Source organism: Babylonia areolata, chromosome 18, assembly GCF_041734735.1.
Source record: "Babylonia areolata isolate BAREFJ2019XMU chromosome 18, ASM4173473v1, whole genome shotgun sequence".
NCBI classification, from domain to species: Eukaryota; Metazoa; Mollusca; class Gastropoda; order Neogastropoda; family Buccinidae; genus Babylonia; species Babylonia areolata.
The window spans coordinates 52,553,954-52,573,074 of NC_134893.1; the positions used below are offsets into that span (position 1 = coordinate 52,553,954).

At 40.7% G+C, this 19,121-nt stretch overlaps 1 protein-coding gene across 1 annotated transcript in view; it reads right to left on the reverse strand.

The window, feature by feature from the left end:
- Positions 1-5,745: 5,745 nt before the first annotated feature.
- LOC143292885 (uncharacterized) overlaps positions 5,746-19,121 on the reverse strand; it is a 44,126-nt gene continuing 30,750 nt past the window's right edge. Inside the window, exons 8-11 of the mRNA XM_076603550.1 lie at positions 18,617-18,724; positions 17,228-17,608; positions 9,033-15,965; positions 5,746-6,425 (exon numbers count right to left, since the gene is read on the reverse strand). Coding sequence (XP_076459665.1) covers positions 6,420-6,425; positions 9,033-15,965; positions 17,228-17,608; positions 18,617-18,724 — 7,428 coding nt within the window. The 3' untranslated portion in view covers positions 5,746-6,419. The remainder of the gene's footprint in view (positions 6,426-9,032; positions 15,966-17,227; positions 17,609-18,616; positions 18,725-19,121) is intronic.

Consider the following 19,121-nt stretch of genomic DNA (forward strand, 5'->3'; position numbering starts at 1 on the left):
TCAACTGTCACCGAGTTTAGGGATATGAAACAATGCAAGCAAGCACAGAAATAACGTTCCATGTCCCGCTCTTAAGAAATGCCGCATCTTACCACAAAAATATCTTATCTCTGCACTTTTTTCCCCATCCATGCATGTTCACAAGCACCAGCCTACCATTACAGCTAGTGTGGTAGTTATCACTCATGGGTGCAATTATCAGCCAATCAAATCTGATCAAAGAGATGACGTTTGTTCAGGCCCCTTGCCAGTCCATATTTTTAGTCTCCTCCCACAACCCTCACCAAAAACTCTGCATTCATTTAGTGAAATAATTTCTCCACTTCCACTTAAACACTGCAATGTCTGCATCAGTGAGAAGTAATACTTAAAACTGGCAGTTATCTGATCCAAAGCTGGTTCAATTATTGATCAGATGATAAAAGACATATCAAGCCTTACTCGATCATTAACCGTTATCAGTCGGTTTTTTCTTCCTTTGGGGGGCGGGGGGCGGTGTACGGAGATGGTGGTAAAAAAAAAAAATGTATTGCATAGACACAATACGCGTTCTGGTTTCTTTTCAACAAAGTAAAAACCGTGTGGTCCAGTGATCTATATAGTTTGACAAAGCAAGAACGGTAACAGAACTGATAAGCACCGTTGGTTTTTTGGACAAAATATTGCAAACTGAACATTCCCTTGATCTGCAGCTCTCACATATAACATTCAAACCACACACGCGCACAACATGATCAATTTACAATCGGCAGAAAAACGTGACCTTAATATCAACCACCTTGCGTAAGTGAACTTTACACCTTGACTTTAAAACCACAATGTGAACTTGATCGGTTGAAAAACGTGACCTAAATCTGGACCACCTTGCGTAAGTGAGCTTTACATCTTGACCCTAAAACCACAATGTGAACTTACAAGCATCTGAACTTTTTTTCTTTTTTCACTTTGTACCGAGAAAGCTTACAATCTGAACTAGATTATTGCAACTATCTTCTTCAGTGTAGGACTCCCACAGGCTCAGACGTCTCTGGTAGTGTAAATTGTTGCAACAAAGTTTGTTGCGACAGTCAAAACGTTTTAACATACACAGCCAGTTTTCTGACTCCACCGACTTCCTGTCCAGAAACATATCCATCACAATGTGCTCTCCATCATATTCAAATCCAATACAAAAAAATCCTTCAGGATATCTGGAGCTTCTTCAAATTTCACAACCCTCAGTCTCGTCCACTCGAGATTTGCTTCAAGATATCACGACTGTTGTTCCCAGACCAACAGATACTAAAATAAAGCGATATGGCCAGAGATCCTTCAGATCTGTTGCCGCCTCACTTTGAAATTAGAAAAAAAAAAAAAAAAAGTCTTCTCTTGCACTCTTCAAAAACGCAGTAAAAACATGTTATTGCCTGTGTTAGCCATTCACTTCTTTCCACGTTCTAAACCAAATGCAGTGTGTGTGTGTGTGTGAACTGCTGTACATGCATTTGATGTTTCTTTGTGTGTTTGTTTCTTTATACATTTGATTGCGTGTATGTGTGTTCACAGTGACACACACAAACAAAGTGTAAAAATGTTCACACACACTGCAAAAATCAAGTTCGTTCAGTCAGTCATTCATTTATCTGAAGGGTAGTCTTTCACCTTGCACAGAGAAAGCTTCGAATCATCCAAATGATTTTCTTTCACCTTGTACAAAGAAGGCTTGGAATCATTTGAATGCCTTTCTTTCAGCACTGAGAAATCTTGCATTCGGTTGATCAGAATGACCTTTCATCTTGTACAGAGAAAGCTTGCAATCATCTGAATGATTTTCTTTCACCTTGTACAGAAAAAAAACCAACGAAACTTGTTTGCATCTGAGTGATTTCTTTCGCCTTTCATTTTCAGTTATGCTTTACACAGAGAAAACGTGCAAGCATCTGAATGATTCTTTCACTATGTACAGAGAAAACTTGCAAGCATTCAATATGACTTTCTTTCACAATGTACAAAGGTTATCAATGAGGTCTGAACAAAAGTGCAGCACCATATCCTCATTTATCAAGTGCAGTACCAACAAAGTTCCTCCCAAACGGACTCAGTGTACTAGTTTGCTTGTGCAAAGTTATTTTCCAGCTACATGTGTTCAATATACTTCTTTGCACATCATACTCGCACAAATTAGTATAGTCAAATCCATGAACAACACATGCATGTACACAGCATACAATCTAGGTTCAAACCAACAACAAAACTGGTGATGACCTGTCAAAGATACCACCAGAGAAAAGGTTAAAACTTGTATTAACCTACAACCAGAACATTGTACAAATATAGATTCCAAAGTAAAAAATTTAAGAACTAGAGGTTAAGTGGTGGCATAGGAAGCGGTAAGTATTGAGTTCAATCCCCCAGAATAGGGCAGGGAGCACCTGAACCGGATCATACTCAACAACTGCGCTCTCAATGCAGTAATATGCACAAAATAACCAGAATGCAAACAAAACTATGTACATGTACACTGATAACCAATCTTCAGTCAAACATGAAATGACACGGGTATGGCTGGGAGGATGTGGGTTCGAGTCCCAGCAGAGGTGGGTTTTTAGGCCTGTGGCTGGTTTATACCAAGGATTAAGCTGCTATGGGCTTTAATGGGAAGAATGGGACTACAATCAAGTATCATCTACTTAACTGATGCGTCTTTAGGGCAGTTGCTCAAATTTCCTGTTCAACACTGCAGTGGCCGCATCTCTTGGGCCTCATTAATGAAAGGAGTATGGCCAAGTCACACAGCCCCAAACCTAAAATGGCCATCCACAGCAGCATGATTATAATCATCATCCTCCATCTTCATCATCAATATATATATAAAATAAATTAAATGTCTCAGTTCTGTAACCTCTCATGCCCCGTTATGGTGACCTCAGTTTTGATCCCCTTTCACTTCCATGCATGGGGTTAGTCCTGTCAAGGTCATCGGTGTCGGCAGATTCATGGTGGACTTGGAGGGACGTGGTGGCAGTGTCAACTCTGGGGAGGGCATGAGGAGGGTATTCATTAAATCTGGCTCAACGACAAAGCAATTATTGTCATAAGTAAGGGGTTTAATAGGTAGTGTCCTAAGTAAGTTAAAACAGGCACTACTGAACACCACCAAACTGACTCAGCAGCAGTGCAGGGTCTCCTCTCCTGTGTGGCCTCCTAGCATCAACAGTTCCCTGTGGACCTGCTGGCACTGGAACTGTGACATACAAACCTGAGTGCGTCTGTGTATGGAGGGCTCTGAATGAGCTGTGTGAAAGTAATGCCACTGTAACAATGCAGATGATGGGACAGCACCAAAAAAAAAACAACCAACACACAACTGAAAACAAAAAAAACAGGTTCCCTACATCAGCAAAACCACAGGATAACCTTCACAAGAGATGATGGAAAAAAAAAAAAGGGGGGAACATGAAAGCATGTAGTGTGAAATAATATAAAATGAGGATGGTAGCTAAATTAGGTACCAACAGTAAAAGCATTAATTCCCTGGTATTAAACTTCATGGCAATATATGACCAAATGTTCATTTTCTACAGATGAGTTTACACAACAAATGAAACTTCATTAATTATAAGGGGCAGAAAAAGGGGAGTGAAATAAGGTAACATGCAGCCATTGCATTGAAGAATATATTCTAAACCATGTGTTGATTTTACATCAAAGAACATACATTTTATGGTACACTGTACACACATGCTGCTTTTCGCAATTCACATATGTAACAGGGTGGAGACATTTCACAAAAAATGGGAAATAAGTAGATTTCATTGAAAGGATTTAGAAATGCTGCATTTAATCATCATCAAGTGCACACATTGGAGAACAAATTCACCATACAAAATTCACAGGTGTGGAGAAAAATTATCCAACCCATGAACTGAACACAGTGCCAGAAATGGAAGCGATCCATAACATCCTCTTCCATTTCCCACTGCTGAAATCATGTCTCCATTTTGTTCAAATGCAGGTAAGGTGACTGCATGTTATTGCCCATTTCAGCTGACCAAATGCCACTTCATATTGCCTCCCTTGCAGAAAGCAGATACTATGCAATTATCCTGAACACAATGTCAAAATTGTTACAAGGTGGAGAAATTCATGGGTGAGTACAAAAACTGTCCAAGCCAGAAACTGAGCACAGTGCCATCCATGGAACCAATCCATGCCACCTTCACACAAGTATTAGGATTACTTTCACAACTTCACCATACAAAAGGAAACAGTAGTGAACACTAACAGTCAAAATACAGAATCGGTTTACTTGGGGAAAGTGAGGCACAAAATTAAACAGAACATAATTGTGGGAGACTATCTTTTCATAAAATTATAAAAATGTCACTGTCATAGTACACATTAATTTAACAGCTCACTCTCTATCCCCATGATTCAGCTAGCTATACAAAGAGGTATTTAAGTTTTGCTATTGGTAATAAGCCTTAAATATAATGTTTTACATGGAAAACAAAACAATAAGCAAAGCACTACATTCTGCCAGCTTCTCATAGTTTGGATCCCAACAGAAAAATGTTTTTCTTACTGTATACTATTTTAAAGATATGTCAATGTGTCACTGCTTCCAATAATGCTATACAAACTGCATATCAAGATGAACAATCAATGGCAAGAGTAACTTTAGAAGGATGAACATATATTTTCAATCCTTGGCTAAACATTAAAACAACATCAAGCAGCAGATTCAGACATCCACATTCACTGCTTTTCTAAAAGTCTACTCAAGCACAAATCCAGAAAATGAAATACAGAACATCCAAAGAACGGTATTACAGGGAACACATCGTCCTGCTGGACTTCATCTGCTGCCACTAATTCCCTGTGGTAGAACTCAGATGCACTTATCTTGTCCAATGAAGCAAAGTAAATACTACTTTTTCAATTAAAACATGTTACATAATGGAACTCAGTGGTGTGTGTATTCTTCAGAAAATCTGTAAAATTTTTCATTTATTTATTCGTAGCTAAAACACTGAATCAATTAACAGTAAAATATAATACAGTACAAACACACATAAGCAATGTCCACTATTTTGAAACAACCATTCCCAAGCAATGTCCATTATTTTGAAATATTCATAGTTATATTTCTATGCACATGAATGCATGTGGCAAGCATTAGTTTTGGCCACAACTGTGATGGTATCTCACAAGAATGAACAATCAAAAAGTACACAATCAACTGAATACATTAACTCCCTTAAGTATAATATGGCAGCCAACAGTGGAGTTATGCCTCTTGCTGGAAGTGAAATCCTGTGTCCTCAGTTCCGGACATTCCACAGATAGGTATCCCCCTCCCCAAACCACCCATCTCCACTGATTGGAGTAGTGATCTGCATCTCGCTGAGATGATAAACCATATTCCATATAATATGAAAAAGAAAAAAAATTTGTTAAAGTTACATATGCCAAATTCTGTACAAATGTACTCTGATATGCAAAAATATATCTAATGATACGAAAACAAATATATACATGCATGCTCTCCAAAGAAAAGCAGCTTCAATTTCATGCACAGACATTTCTGTTGTGGCTAAGTTTTAAAATGCAATAGTTTACTTATCCATGGCCCCGTTCACCCACCCCCACATCCAAAGAATGACAGTGTACAAAACATTTTAAACAAGACACGCTTTCATGGACAATCTCTTGGACTAGATTCTTTGTTCACTTTGAAACAAGCATATAATAACTACACGCACACACACCCATCCCCATCCCCCCCCCAACCCCACCCCCCCAAAAAAGCAAAATGATGAGACCAAAAGATAAACACATATATATGGCATATAGTTATATGCACAGAAAGGAAAGGACAAATGTGACTCCTTATAACTTTGGAGGAAATTACAACAACAACATGAAACAAATCATGATTTTTAAATCAAATGGTTTTATACTACCCAAAACAGTTTATGTAAATCATATGGACTGCTTTGTTTTGCAAAATCTCTCAAGTGGTAAAATGAAGATGACAGCAAAACAAAAACAAAAAAACAACAACAAAACATGAAGTGCTGTCTGAAATGAGAATATTACATCAAAATTTATGACAATGCAAAAACATCATCACAAACCACTTTTTAAATGATAAATAAACTGCAGATAAATACAACTTCCTTTTATCTACGATGCACAGATTTTCTATCCAGCTTCAATATATAACGTGTAAACTTATAAACAAATGGTTAAAACATCCGGTGGATGGGCTGTTTGGGTTAACAGCTGTCTGCCTCCACACCCCATAATAGCCAATGAGCGAAGAACACTGCAAATTGATTTCCTGGATGTCACACAATACAGAACCTGAACTCAAGTGGAATACCTATTGGCGTCTGAGGTGTGCAGATATTCTTGACCATCGTTCCCATTACCACTCACATCTGCAACAATCAAAGGACAATACAACTTTCTAATGACAACAGTCATGCTACATAAACTTGAGTGTAAATGAGTATGTTCCTTTTTTTTTTTTTTGTTTGTTGTTGTTGTTTTTTGGTGTACTATGACTTGTGTGCATGCTCACAAATGTGTACTCACTCATGTGGAAAGAAGAGACGATCCCCCAGGATTTCAAAGATGCATCTATCATTCACTTGTACAAGCGAAAGGGGAACCGGCAAGCCTGTGATAACCATCGGGGCATTTCCTTGCTCTCCATCGCAGGCAAGATACTTGCCAGGATCCTACTAAACCGCCTCACAGCACACCTTGACCAAGGTCATTTGCCTGAGAGCCAATGTGGATTCCGGAAAGAGCGCGGAACCACCGACATGGTGTTTGCTGCAAGGCAGCTGCAAGAGAAATGTCAGGAGCAAAATGCTGATCTGTTCTCCACCTATGTCGACCTCACTAAGGCCTTCGACACCGTGAGTAGAGAGGGACTGTGGAAGATCATGGCCAAGTACGGATGCCCTCGGAAATTTATTTCCTTGGTCAGCCAGTTCCATGAAGGCATGCAGGCTCGAGTCCAGGACAAAGGGGAAACATCTGCTCCTTTTGCTGTCACAAATGGTGTCAAGCAAGGCTGCGTCCTGGCTCCAACGCTGTTCAGCCTCATGTTCTCTGCAATGCTTACTGATGCCTTCAGAGATGGCGATGTTGGAATCGGCCTTAAGTACCGAACAGATGGTAAGTTGTTTAACCTCAGAAGGCTTCAAGCAAAAACGAAGGTCATGACAGACATCATCAGAGACTTTTTGTTTGCTGATGATTGTGCCCTCAACGCTGGATCTGAAGCTGACATGCAACTCAGCGTTGACAAGTTTGCCACTGCCAGCAGGAACTTCGGCCTTACCATCAGCACGAGGAAAACTGAAGTTCTCCATCAGCCAGCCCCAGGGAAACCCTACGTTGAGCCCAACATCACAGTCAACGGTCAGAGACTCAGTGCGGTGGAGCGGTTCACATACCTTGGCAGCACACTGTCACGAAATGCGACCATCGACGATGAAGTGAACGTCAGGATTGCAAGAGCAAGCGCAACTTTTGGTAGACTCAGTGCAAATGTCTGGAACAGAAGAGGCATTAGTCTTGAGACCAAGCTAAAGGTCTACAGAGCAGTAGTTCTCCCCACACTACTGTACGCCTGCGAAACTTGGACAGTGTACCAACGACATGCCAAGAAGCTGAACCACTTCCACACAACATGCCTCAGGAAGCTACTGAACATCAAGTGGCAAGACAAGACCCCAGACACAGAGGTGCTCGCAAAAGCCACCCTTCCCAGCATCTTCACCATCCTGATGAAGTCCCAGCTTCGCTGGGCTGGACACGTGGCGCGCATGCCAGACCATCGGCTGCCCAAAAGGCTTTTCTATGGCGAGCTGCAACAAGGGAAGAGATCACACGGAGGTCAGAAGAAGCGCTTCAGAGATACTCTGAAAGTCTCTCTGAAAGCGTTTGATATCAACCCTGACTCCTGGGAGGAATCTGCAGTGGACCGTGACAAATGGCGTGCTGCTGTGCACAAAGGCGCCAAGTTGTGCGAGGCCAACAGGACTGCTGCAGCTGTTGAGAAGAGGCAGGCCAGAAAGTCACGGGCAAACAAGCTCCCTGACAATGGTATGCCTGTCTTTGTCTGCCCCAACTGTCAGCGAACATTTCGTGCGCAGATTGGACTATTCAGCCATCTGCGCATTCACAGATAGATTCATGAGCATCCTCCCCCCCCCCCCCCCCCCACCACCACCCTCCCCCCATCCCCCAGCTGGATGACAACGATGGTCATCATCGATCTCGATGGACACACACCACCACCACCATGACTTGTGTGCATGCTCACAAATGTGTGTGTGTTTTTTGTTTTGTTTGTGTTGTGTTGTGTTGTGTTGTGTTGTGTTGTGTGTGTGTGTGTGTGTGTGTGAATAATTTGTTAATGCTTTGTATATTGTGTTCATTTTTTCCTTTTTTGGTATTTTAATTTAGGTTTTTCTATTTGTAAATTCTTATCTTTAAGATTAAGCATAAATATTCATAATGATAATACTACTACTATTAATAATAATACAACCACTATCAAGCAAATGGTGGTAAGATTGGTTTTGTCAGTGTAGGTGCACTTATATCTAAGAATAATCTGATTGTTAAAAGCTTCGTTTATATTCATATCTATATTTTTTGTCAAAACTGAGCTACATTTTAAAAGATTTCAATCAAAAAATAAAAAATGTGACTTGACACGGTTTTTAAGGCATGCATGCAAAGACTTAAAGACTTGAGTAAGGTCATTTTGGCCAGCAATAAACTCCATCTCAGTCCTTCCAGACAATTAAAACCAACAATTTAAAGTAAAAAGGGACTGAAACACAATGACCAAATTAGCAGTTACACTATATCTACTGAAAGAGGTGAGAAAAATAAATCCAAATTCCTTTGTCTTGTTTCTGAGATAACATTAGAAATCAATATAAACAAGGGTGAGAAAAGATATCATACATAAAATGTAAAACTAAATAAAATATTAAAATGCACAACAAGAAAATTCTCACCATTTCTCCTTCAAGGTTCTGCAGGTGTTTCTGAATGGCCTCAAATGAAGCTCTGAGAAAGACCATCTTGGCAATGCTTTTTTCCCCCAACACTTGAAGCAAGTGATTCTGAGCTGTGGCATAGGTGTCTCGAGTTGCCTTCACTTTCCTTAAACGACTTGAAGAAACAATGCCTGTGAATGTCTGTAATGTCAGCAACCGTTGGTTGTGGATCTGCCGTATGCGCTGTTTCTCCTGTTGTAGAACAAATGTTTCATTAGAGACAGCAGCCTTTCCAATTTTGATCAAACTTTCTTCAATGTCTTTCCTGAACTGGAGTAACTTGGCAAATGGCTTGCTTGGGATGGTTGCCACTAGCATGATAAACACACCTTCTTTCGTGTACAGTTTGTCTTGCTCATCATGCAGAAGCAGTTCAGTGGGGATACTTTGATGAGGTCTACCCCTCCACCCACGATATGCATCCTTCATCGCAGAATTTAAATCCTGCACCACCACTGACAGAGCTTCTTTCACAGCTGCATTAGCATTCCTGGACAGTCTGAGAGACTGACCATCTGAGCCAGTCTCTGCCTGACCAGGCATGTTCTGAATTGCCTGGGTAGCTTCCAACAATCTCAGACAGCCTTCCACTAAACGCAATTCCAGTTCAATCTGGTCAGCAGCAAAATCTTCCAAAAGCATTTTTTTCTGATCAGAAGCAAGTGCAACAGATGTGGAACTTGTTGAAGAAACTGGGCGAGTATTCTCCAAATGTCTCCGAATTCTATACAAAACATTTTTCTTCATCTTGTTGCTCATAATGGTAACATCTGCAGTCAGTTTGTAATCCAGCAAATCAATCAGTGAATTTGGATCTTCATCTGGGAAGTTTTCAAGAAGGAAATCTTTCAACATTTTGACTTCATTCTTCCCTTGCAATGTATTGCTCAAGTGAGGGTCTAATGCTGTGCCTGTTGATAAAGAGTCTCCAGCTGAACTTACTTCATCACACGTCCTACTTCTCCACCTGCTTGCACTTGACTCTGAAACAATTTGCTGTGTGGATGTCACTTCCATTGTAGACAGTTTGCCAGGCTCAGTTGCCGCAGTAAGCTCTGGAGTTTTTGCACCACCTGTTTGTGGTGCTGAATCTGAATGTGCTTTGACAAACTGTCCTGATTTCTCATCAGAGCTCAGCTGGAAAGATTTTGCTGGTACAGAATGTTCAGCTTTGGTGACATTTGTAATTGGCAAAATGTGTGCTTTCTCCCTTGCAGAAAGTTCCCGAGTATCCACAGATCTTTCAGCTCTGTGCCCATGTTGAGCACTACAAGGAACAGGCCAGTTTGACAATTTTGGTTTTTCACTCGATTCTGTCTTGACCCAACCACTGGAACTCTGAAATGAGGTCTGTGGCGTAGCCACTCTTGCATCAGCAGAAATGGCCGGTTGTGTTTGGATAGATTGTTTTGAAACCGAATGTGAGCGACCATGGGATTCTGAAAATGGCTGCCCTTGCCACGGTTCATTTTTGTTGACAAAGAAGGGTGGATCAATAATGTCTCCATAGTAATTTCTTCTTTCTGATGAAGAACCAGCCACCAATCTCCTAGACCTTGGAGTCGTTAAAAACAAACTCCAATCTCGCCCACCAGATGAGCTTCGTTTTGATCTGTTTCCTTGTGTTAGTGATCTATCTCCTTGGGTGTTCTTTCCATGCAAGGAATCAGGCGCTACTTTTTGCTCATTTCCACCAATGCTAGGTGCTAGTGTGTCCTTTTTCGCACTTGTGGACAGGACAGTAGCTAGCGGTTGTCTATCACTTGGCTTTGTCACAGGCAAAGCTGTCAGCTGGCATACAATGTCTTTAAGTTTATTGATTTCTTCTTCTGTAATTGCAGACATATTGAATGCATCTGGTGTCTCTGATGTGGAGGTTGTATTTGTTGCTTTTGGTTGGACACAGGCAGTTGTGACCATTCTTTCTGAACTTGCAGGGGGCAAAAAACTGGATACTTTCCTTTCAGAATCTGCTGAAGTGGATGGCTGACACACAAAATCCTTTTGATTATTTTCCTCTTTCTTTTTACTAGCAGACAGCAAGGCAGAACTTTCTGTATGCTGTTGCACATTGCTCTCTGTTACACCAGCCGGTTCATATTTCTGTAAATCCTTTTCTTCCTCCTCATTTTTCAAATGTTTTGAATCTGAACTCAGCCTCTGAGAAATCTGCTGTGAAGAATTAAGGTCTGATTCAGCTATCAAGTCACTTTCCTGACATTTTGTTGGTTCAATCTCTGTAGGCTGTGTGACGCTGTCCATTGATTCAGATTCTTCTTCCTGTTCCTGTAACTTTTGCATGATCATTTCTTTAGCAAACAACAAGAATTCAAGGGGTTTATCTGTCAAATTGGATTTGGGTTTTCCTGACTTTGTTTCTTTCTGGTTGCAAGATTTTTTATCAATTTCATCTGAAGCCTTTTGCAGAGTGGAAGATTTGTCACATGCTTTGGAAGACTTTGGTACTGATGACACAGATTTCAAAATTGAATTTGAAATCCTGTTTGAAATTGTTCCCAGACTTTTCACTCCTAAATCTCCCTCCAACAAGGCATGAGCATAGTCATTCATATCATCATCTGTGTCATTTTGCTGTGCACTGTTATCATCATGCTGTGCAGTCGACTTCTTTGGCACATTGTCTTTCTGATCCCATCTTGAGTGATTTTTTTTTCTGTCTTTGTTTCTTTCTCCAGTCACTTTTCCATCATGTGCATGCCTTTCAACAGATAATGTGCCAGTGTCACACTGTTTGGAACCTTTTACAATCTCCATAACCAGCTTACCACAAACCTCTGAAGACTGTGTTTTGTTTTTCTTTGGATCACTTTTTGATTTTTCATCAGTGGGTGTCTGGTGAGCATCTTTTCCGGATTCTGGGGATTCATCTGAATCAGAGAGTGAGCCCAAAACACTTTTTCTCAGAGGCCCACGTTTTTTGCTAATTGCATCAGAAGATAATCCAACTTTAAAACTCAGTTTGCCACCATCAGTCTTGGTTTTCTTTGTGCCAGGACTACTTTCGGAACTGCAAGTACTATTCCGCCTTTTAAAGCTAGAAGAGTCTTTGTTGCCTGCACTTCTTGATTCGGTTGGAGCAGTTTTCCTGCAGTTCTTATCACCATTCTCCTTGGATTCACAAATACTGTTTTTCTTGTGGTTCAACGATTCCATAAAATCCAGTTTGGCTTTTTTTATTTCTGGTTCTAAATCTGACACAGGACCACCACTCCTTTTCTTATCTATAATGTCACTGAACCAGTCAATCACATCCTTCTTTGGTGGATTTTTTTCAGCAGCCTCTCTCTTGGCAAACCAACTGATCACATCAATTTCTGATTTCTTGGAGTTATCTCTGCTTCCTTCAAAAGAATCAGTAGATCTGGAGGTGCTGGAAGTTGGAGGTGCAGTAGTCTGCAAAGCAGCAGCACTGTCTTGAGAGGAGTCTGCAGCAGTAACACACACCTGGTTCGCTGGCACAGAGAAAATCTGTGGTGTTGACACTGTGGCCATTGAAACTTCTGCCACAGGGTGTGTTAAATGCAAAGAGACAGCAGGCATCAGTGCTAAAAGTGGAGGTGGAGTTGTAAACAGTGGTGGAACCATCGGCTGAGTAAAAGGTATGTGCTGTCCACTGTTTGAAATGGATTCACTTGGTTTTGAAATAACCACTGGATTTGAGTTATGGGCAGGGACAGGATCTGAATCTGGTGGTCTGTGAACACTGGGTATTGGCATACTTGGCAGAGGCAAAGAAAGTCCTGGAACAAAAACACTACTCACTGCCACAGGCTGCTGTTGAACAGCTGATATGTATGTTACATCAGAATGAAAATGACCCTGAAGTGGATTCTGATGAAACTGACCCAGCCTTGTCCTGTTTGGATCACTGTCCAGATCAGTTCCTGGCTGTCGAGGCTGTCCATAAACAGCTGTTTGAAAAACAGGACTAGTGTTTTGAGAATGTACGCTTTTCTTACAAATGTTTCTTGGGTCGTCCATCTCCTTTCCTTTCAATAAATCCAACTGTTTGTTAATGTCTTTCCAGTCACCTTTTTGATTGGCCCTTACTCTTGTGAAACTGGGAATGGGGCAACCAGTCACCCTTTCCCCTTCATTATCCTTTCCACTGGCTGACCCCAAAGCATTTCCATCAACTGCCCCCCTGACATCTTTTCCAAAAGACTGTAGATTATCATTGCTGTTTTTCTCATCATCAGCCCATCTTTTACTAACTTTGTTGGCATTTTCCTTTTCTCTGGTAAGTGATCGGGACAAAAAAGACAAAAGATTTGTTTTCTTTTCACACTTGCTTTGATTCGGATTAGAGGAACCTGGGGTACCTACAATATCCAATTCTTGATTCAAACAACCATGTGGACTGCTTCTTTCTTTGTCATTTTCTTTGACTTTGGTACATTCTTTGTCAGTCTCTGTTGTGTCAGCAAAGATCTGTGAAACAATTCTTGTAACACTTTCATGCTGCTGCTTTTCTATTTCCACTCTCTCTTGTGTGGTCATTTTCTTTTCATCTGCCTGACAGTCAGAAACAGGCTTTCTGTCTGAATCAACATTTGCTGAAGAGCTTGTGGATGAAATTTCCTCAGTTTGTGATGAGGTCAACAAATCCAGCCCTGGTATAGAGCTCTGTGGCTGCCTTGACAAACTGCATCTCTTTTTAATGACAATATCAAAGAAATCTGTATTTTTCTGTTCAGGTACATTGACAGTCATCTCCGACTGGCCCAGCTGAGAACTGATCTCTTCACCTGTTTGCTGCACCGCATGAGACAGTTCTGACTTTTCTGTCTCACCAGAAGTGTGTTCAGCTGAAGTAAGAGATTGTTCTGTTTGCATCTGAAGGAAAGCCGATGACTTATTTTCCTTCTGCTTGCAAACCTTCTGAACATCATGCTGTCCATCAGATGTCACTGGCAGTTCTGTTATTTCTGGGGAGATTGTTGGTGTGTTACATTCAGTTTCTTTTTCCTTCTGCCCTGATGTAGCAGAACTTTTGCATCCATCATAAATCAAATCAGTTTGTTGTGAAGAAGAACATGCTTCTGCAGTTTCAGGATCATACACTTGGGCAATCTCTTCTGCACCTTTCCTTGGTTGGTCTAACATGTAAGAAGATTCTGAGGCATGTTGATGTAAGATGTCACATGCTTTTATTGCATGAGGTGGACTGCTTTCTATCTGGCCAGTTATTGGCTCTGTGATGACATCAGATTGTGAGCTTTTGATTTTAACATCAGTAAAATGAGATGCACCAGACGAAAAGTCCTCTTGTGTCTTTTGATTAGTCTGCTTACAGCTGACAGATAGTTTGACATCACCAGTCACAACACAGCTAAGGTGTGATGTGTTGACAGATGACACTTCAAGGGAGCATGTTGGGGGTGTGGTTCGCACAGGTGATGCATCCTTTCCAGGTACCAGCTGTGACAGTTTTGTTGGTGATATCTTGGATGCGCATCGTGAATATATCTCTGTTTTGTCTCTCAACTGGACACTGTCTCCTGACTGATGCAAAGATGCCAATTCGTTGATGCCAAGCCAGTATCCCAATTCGAACCGTGATGTGCTCTTACGCTGCACAGGAGCGTGAGAGTTCGATCCACTGGATGCAGCTTTCTCAGAGACAGTTTCTGAACATGTATGATCTAATTTTTCAAAATTTCCAGGTTTGTGTTTTGGGATATCACTGTCTGACGAGGATGAGGGAATGTCTGTGTGGTCTTTGCTGGTATTATTCTCTTGACTGTCAATAATACCCCCTGACGAACTGTGCTGTTTGCCACCACTTTCCTGGGATTGACTAAATCCTTGTGTTTTACCTCTTTCCACACAAGATACACCAGTATGATTCTGTAACACCCCAGTAGTGTCACTACCGGTTTTCAATTGCAACTGCTGAGCTTGGCTAATTTTCCAGCGCTGCCAATTCTGTTTTGTGCTGCCCTGAGAACACACAGAGAGGGCTGGTCTTGGACGAGGAAACCTTGTCAAAGGAACTGCCAAAGAAAATGGGGTTTTGGTAGATACTTTTATGTTTCCTGCTGAAGTGAGGTCATTACACAAATATTTGTCTTGGGATGCTGTACATTCTTCTGTGCCAAGAGGCTGTTCTGGAGTACTAGAAGGCAGTTTTCCAAAAGATGAATCCGTGCCATCTTTTGCAGATGGAGACTGTCCTGAGGACAGTGGTGATTCTGAATTCTGCGTATCTTTCACTGCATCTGAACACACTTCAGTTCCTTTGCTGCTCATTTCAGTCTTATTTGTGGCAAAGATAGATGTTGATGACTTGTCTTGAGATCCCTGCATTGTACTTGCAGCAATACTGGAGTGATCATTATCTGATGTAAGTTTAGTTTCCATCACTGATTCCATCTTTACAGAGCCACTTGGTGCCAAACCAACATTTTTAACTCCAGATGAAACATGTCCTTGCCTGAGAATCATATTTGGTTCTTTATTTCCATTCACTTCCTTATTTTCAGATACAACAGATAACATCTTTGCTTCCTGTTCTGATTTTGCCTCACATGTTTCTGTGTGCTCTGTTGTCTTGGCAATTTGAGCATCTCCTTCTGCACACACCTCACGCCATGGTGACAACAGTGACTCATCACGATGTTTGCCATCACCTGGTGTGATCTTTTCCTTGTCAGCACACACATCTCCAGATGACATGGTTTCTTCTCCTTCAGATGTTTCCTCTGTACCCTCATGCCCCTTGCTTGAAGTACTGCATGCATCCTGTGGATCTGCGCCCTGCTCTGATGTCACTTCATCAACCATCACCTGGCCATCATCTATCATCGCCTGGTCAATCACCTTCTGGCAGATTGCACAATTGTCAAAATCTGCCAGACCTTTGAATGCCTGAGGACAGAGACACAGAAAAACAAGCTCTGTTGATTATTTTCATTCTGATACATTCAAATCACAAACAGAACAATTTTATTATCTAAACCAATGTTCCAAGTACACAAAATCTCTCTCCAATGTTGATGCATGTCTTTTAAGCGCTGCACTATTTAAAATAAAAAATTTCAAAACATTGCTGTCAAAAACCTTTTCTGGCTCAAGGTGCATAAACACAATCTCAATCAAACAGTTATGTTACAGACTACAGAACAGCTTTCCCTAGCATAGTTTTGGTGATGTTTTGGTGACAAAAGCAGCAGTGAGATTTATGAACGTGTGTGTGTGTGTGTGTGTGTGTGTCTGTCTGTCTGTCTGTGTGTCAGCGTCTGCATAAAAAAGAGTGAAAAACTGATAGAAAGAATGTGTGCGTGTGAGCACGTGTGTGTGTATGTGTGTGCATGCATGCATGTATGCATCTGTGTCTACTTCAGTACTTGATTCTTGGGCTACAATTCCCACATTCACTAATATACAAGTGGGTTTTTTAATGCATGACTTTTTACCTCACCATATTGGCAGCCATACTCCATTTTCAGGTGTGTGTGCATGTACATCTCTGTGCATGCACAAACAGAGGGAGAAATTATTTTTTTTAAATCTGACCTGCTGGGCTGTTATTCCTACAAAACGAGTTACTTTCTGACCCCATCTCTAACATGGCTTTGCTGGTGTTAACCAAATAAAAAGCAAAAATCTACAAAATCTGAGCAGTGAGACAGTAAAGATATAAAGTGAAGGAGGGAGGGTGCATACACATGTGTTCTTGTGCATACAAGAATGAAGTATGAGCAATAACAAAACAAGATGTTGAGGATAATTGACAAAACTTTTTAAGACAGTAAATAGTCCCACACTACTTTCCACTGATGAGCAATGATGGCATGTTCAAGATCAAAGATAAATAGAAAGATACATACAAAACTATCATAATGTAAGACCACCATCAGCTTTCTTTTGACGACTATTTAAACTGAAACCTGCTGCCATTCCACATATGAAACCAATGACTAAACAGTGAAAACATGCAAAATTTCTCCCTTTTTTTGGGACACATTATTAGTCCTCCAGACAGAAGACTACCATCCCTGCTTGTGGTATCTTGGGCAATTCCCCTAATGGGAATCAGTAAGGATAAACCATAAACTACTTAAATAAAATAAAAAATAATAATAATAATAAACAAAAAATGCATGGAATTTTTTTTTGACAAAACTCACCTCAAAGAAGTCCACCAAAGCCACCTGTGGATTGAGACTAGGCAGAACGAGTGCCTCTGTCCAGTGATGAAGGCCCAGAAAGGAGAGTGGCAGTGCTGTTCCCCGCCCACTGGCTGAGACCTCTGTGTCTGGCTCCGTCTTCAACACCTGGCCACTGTCACAGATGCAGGGCCAGTCTGATGGTTCACTTTTCACTATCGCATCCACAGCAGGGGAAGCCGAGATGCTGTTGATCTTTTCCATGTCATCACCGATGGACACACAGAACTCCTGAGGCTCTTCAAACTGAAAGTCTGTGTAGTCAATGTCATCGTCGTTCGGGGGACTTTGGAACACTGGAGCAGGGGCTTTCTTCTTTCCTTTTTTCTTGGCTGTAAGTGTCTGAAATCAACACATATGTACCAGTAGCCAAACACACATGCAAGTACACACACCTGTAAAGTAAACAGAAGGATAATTGCCAAAGCACAAACCAGTATTTTCATACATGCCTGTACATGTGCATGTATGCAAACACATACTCTCTCTCACATGCTCTTCCAATTCAGTGTTAAATAAGTGCCCATGAGTGTTGATTTCAGAGCAAAGGAAATAATCACACACTGAACTGTTGGTCTTTAGTCAGATATTGGATCTTTATTATTATGTTCGTTTTTGTATGTTTTTTGTCTTTTGATGCTGTTTTTGTTCCTTTCAGTCTGAATTCACAAATCTGTCTTGTATCATCACTTGCAAAATGTATAAGATTAAGATGTAGTTTTAATCATTTGGCATTCCACCGTTGCAATAATCAGGTCAATTTTACCATCATGTCAAAGTTGCAAACTATTTCTATCATTGTTAATCTGGCAACAACCTAAGAGTAACACTGACTCAAAACACCAGATTTACAGAATACCTTAATGCAATAGTACCCAAGAACTAAAACATCTGCTGTCTTTTTTACCTTACTAATCATAATCCCATGGTATGCAGTGAAATGTATACTCTGTGTGTGTGTGTGTGTGTGTGTGTGTGTGCATTCATGTGTGTGTTTGTTTGCGTGTATTCTCAAGCTGTTTGTGCATGTATGTATATGTATATTTTTTTTGTTTTGCTTTCAAATCTTTAGACATATGATTACTTAAAACAAGAAAATGATTCACTAATATGAATGAAACTCAAAGTCACAATTTATGCGAGGCAAGTGCATGGTGGACATGATTACATTTTCACATCTTCTGATCTGCACAGTAATCAAGTGTATTCATTGTATCACATTGTTTGAACAAGTACAACCATCTTACTAGTTGTATCAGTGAGTATCACTTTAACTGGAGGGTTAGAACTGGTCCTTCATAATACAAAAACCGTTTTTCACAAAAACCAAAATCATCAACATTTATTTACCGCTCTTCTCTTCTTTCGGGGTTTCTTTGCTGCTGTCTGGCTCTTCTGAGGACTCTTCTCCTTCTTTATCTGAGTGACCTTCTTTTGTGTGCTTTTCTTTGTTTCCTCCTGCACATCCCCAGAATTATTTGTTGAGATCTCCATGGGTTTGCAAACATGTAAAAACTGAAAACACACAGACCAACCAATGAAGGAGCTAAAAATCACAGTCTGGATGCACAAAAAAAAATCCAAACTTTTGCAGACAGTGTGCCAAATTATTTTGTGACATTAAACAGTTATGGGTACATCCTTTTCTATTCCTTAGCTGTAAATCCTGGGGGAAAAAATCAAACTTAAGGGGAGTGGACAAGGACAAATAGAATTAAAGCAATTAGGCATAGCAGTTGAAACACCAGTGCATGATACCAAATCCAGTACTGAATAAGGAGGACGTAGGGGAAATGGGTCACGATGAGAGGGAATGTACGTTTGAAACAGTGAAATGAAAGGATGTTTTTAACTT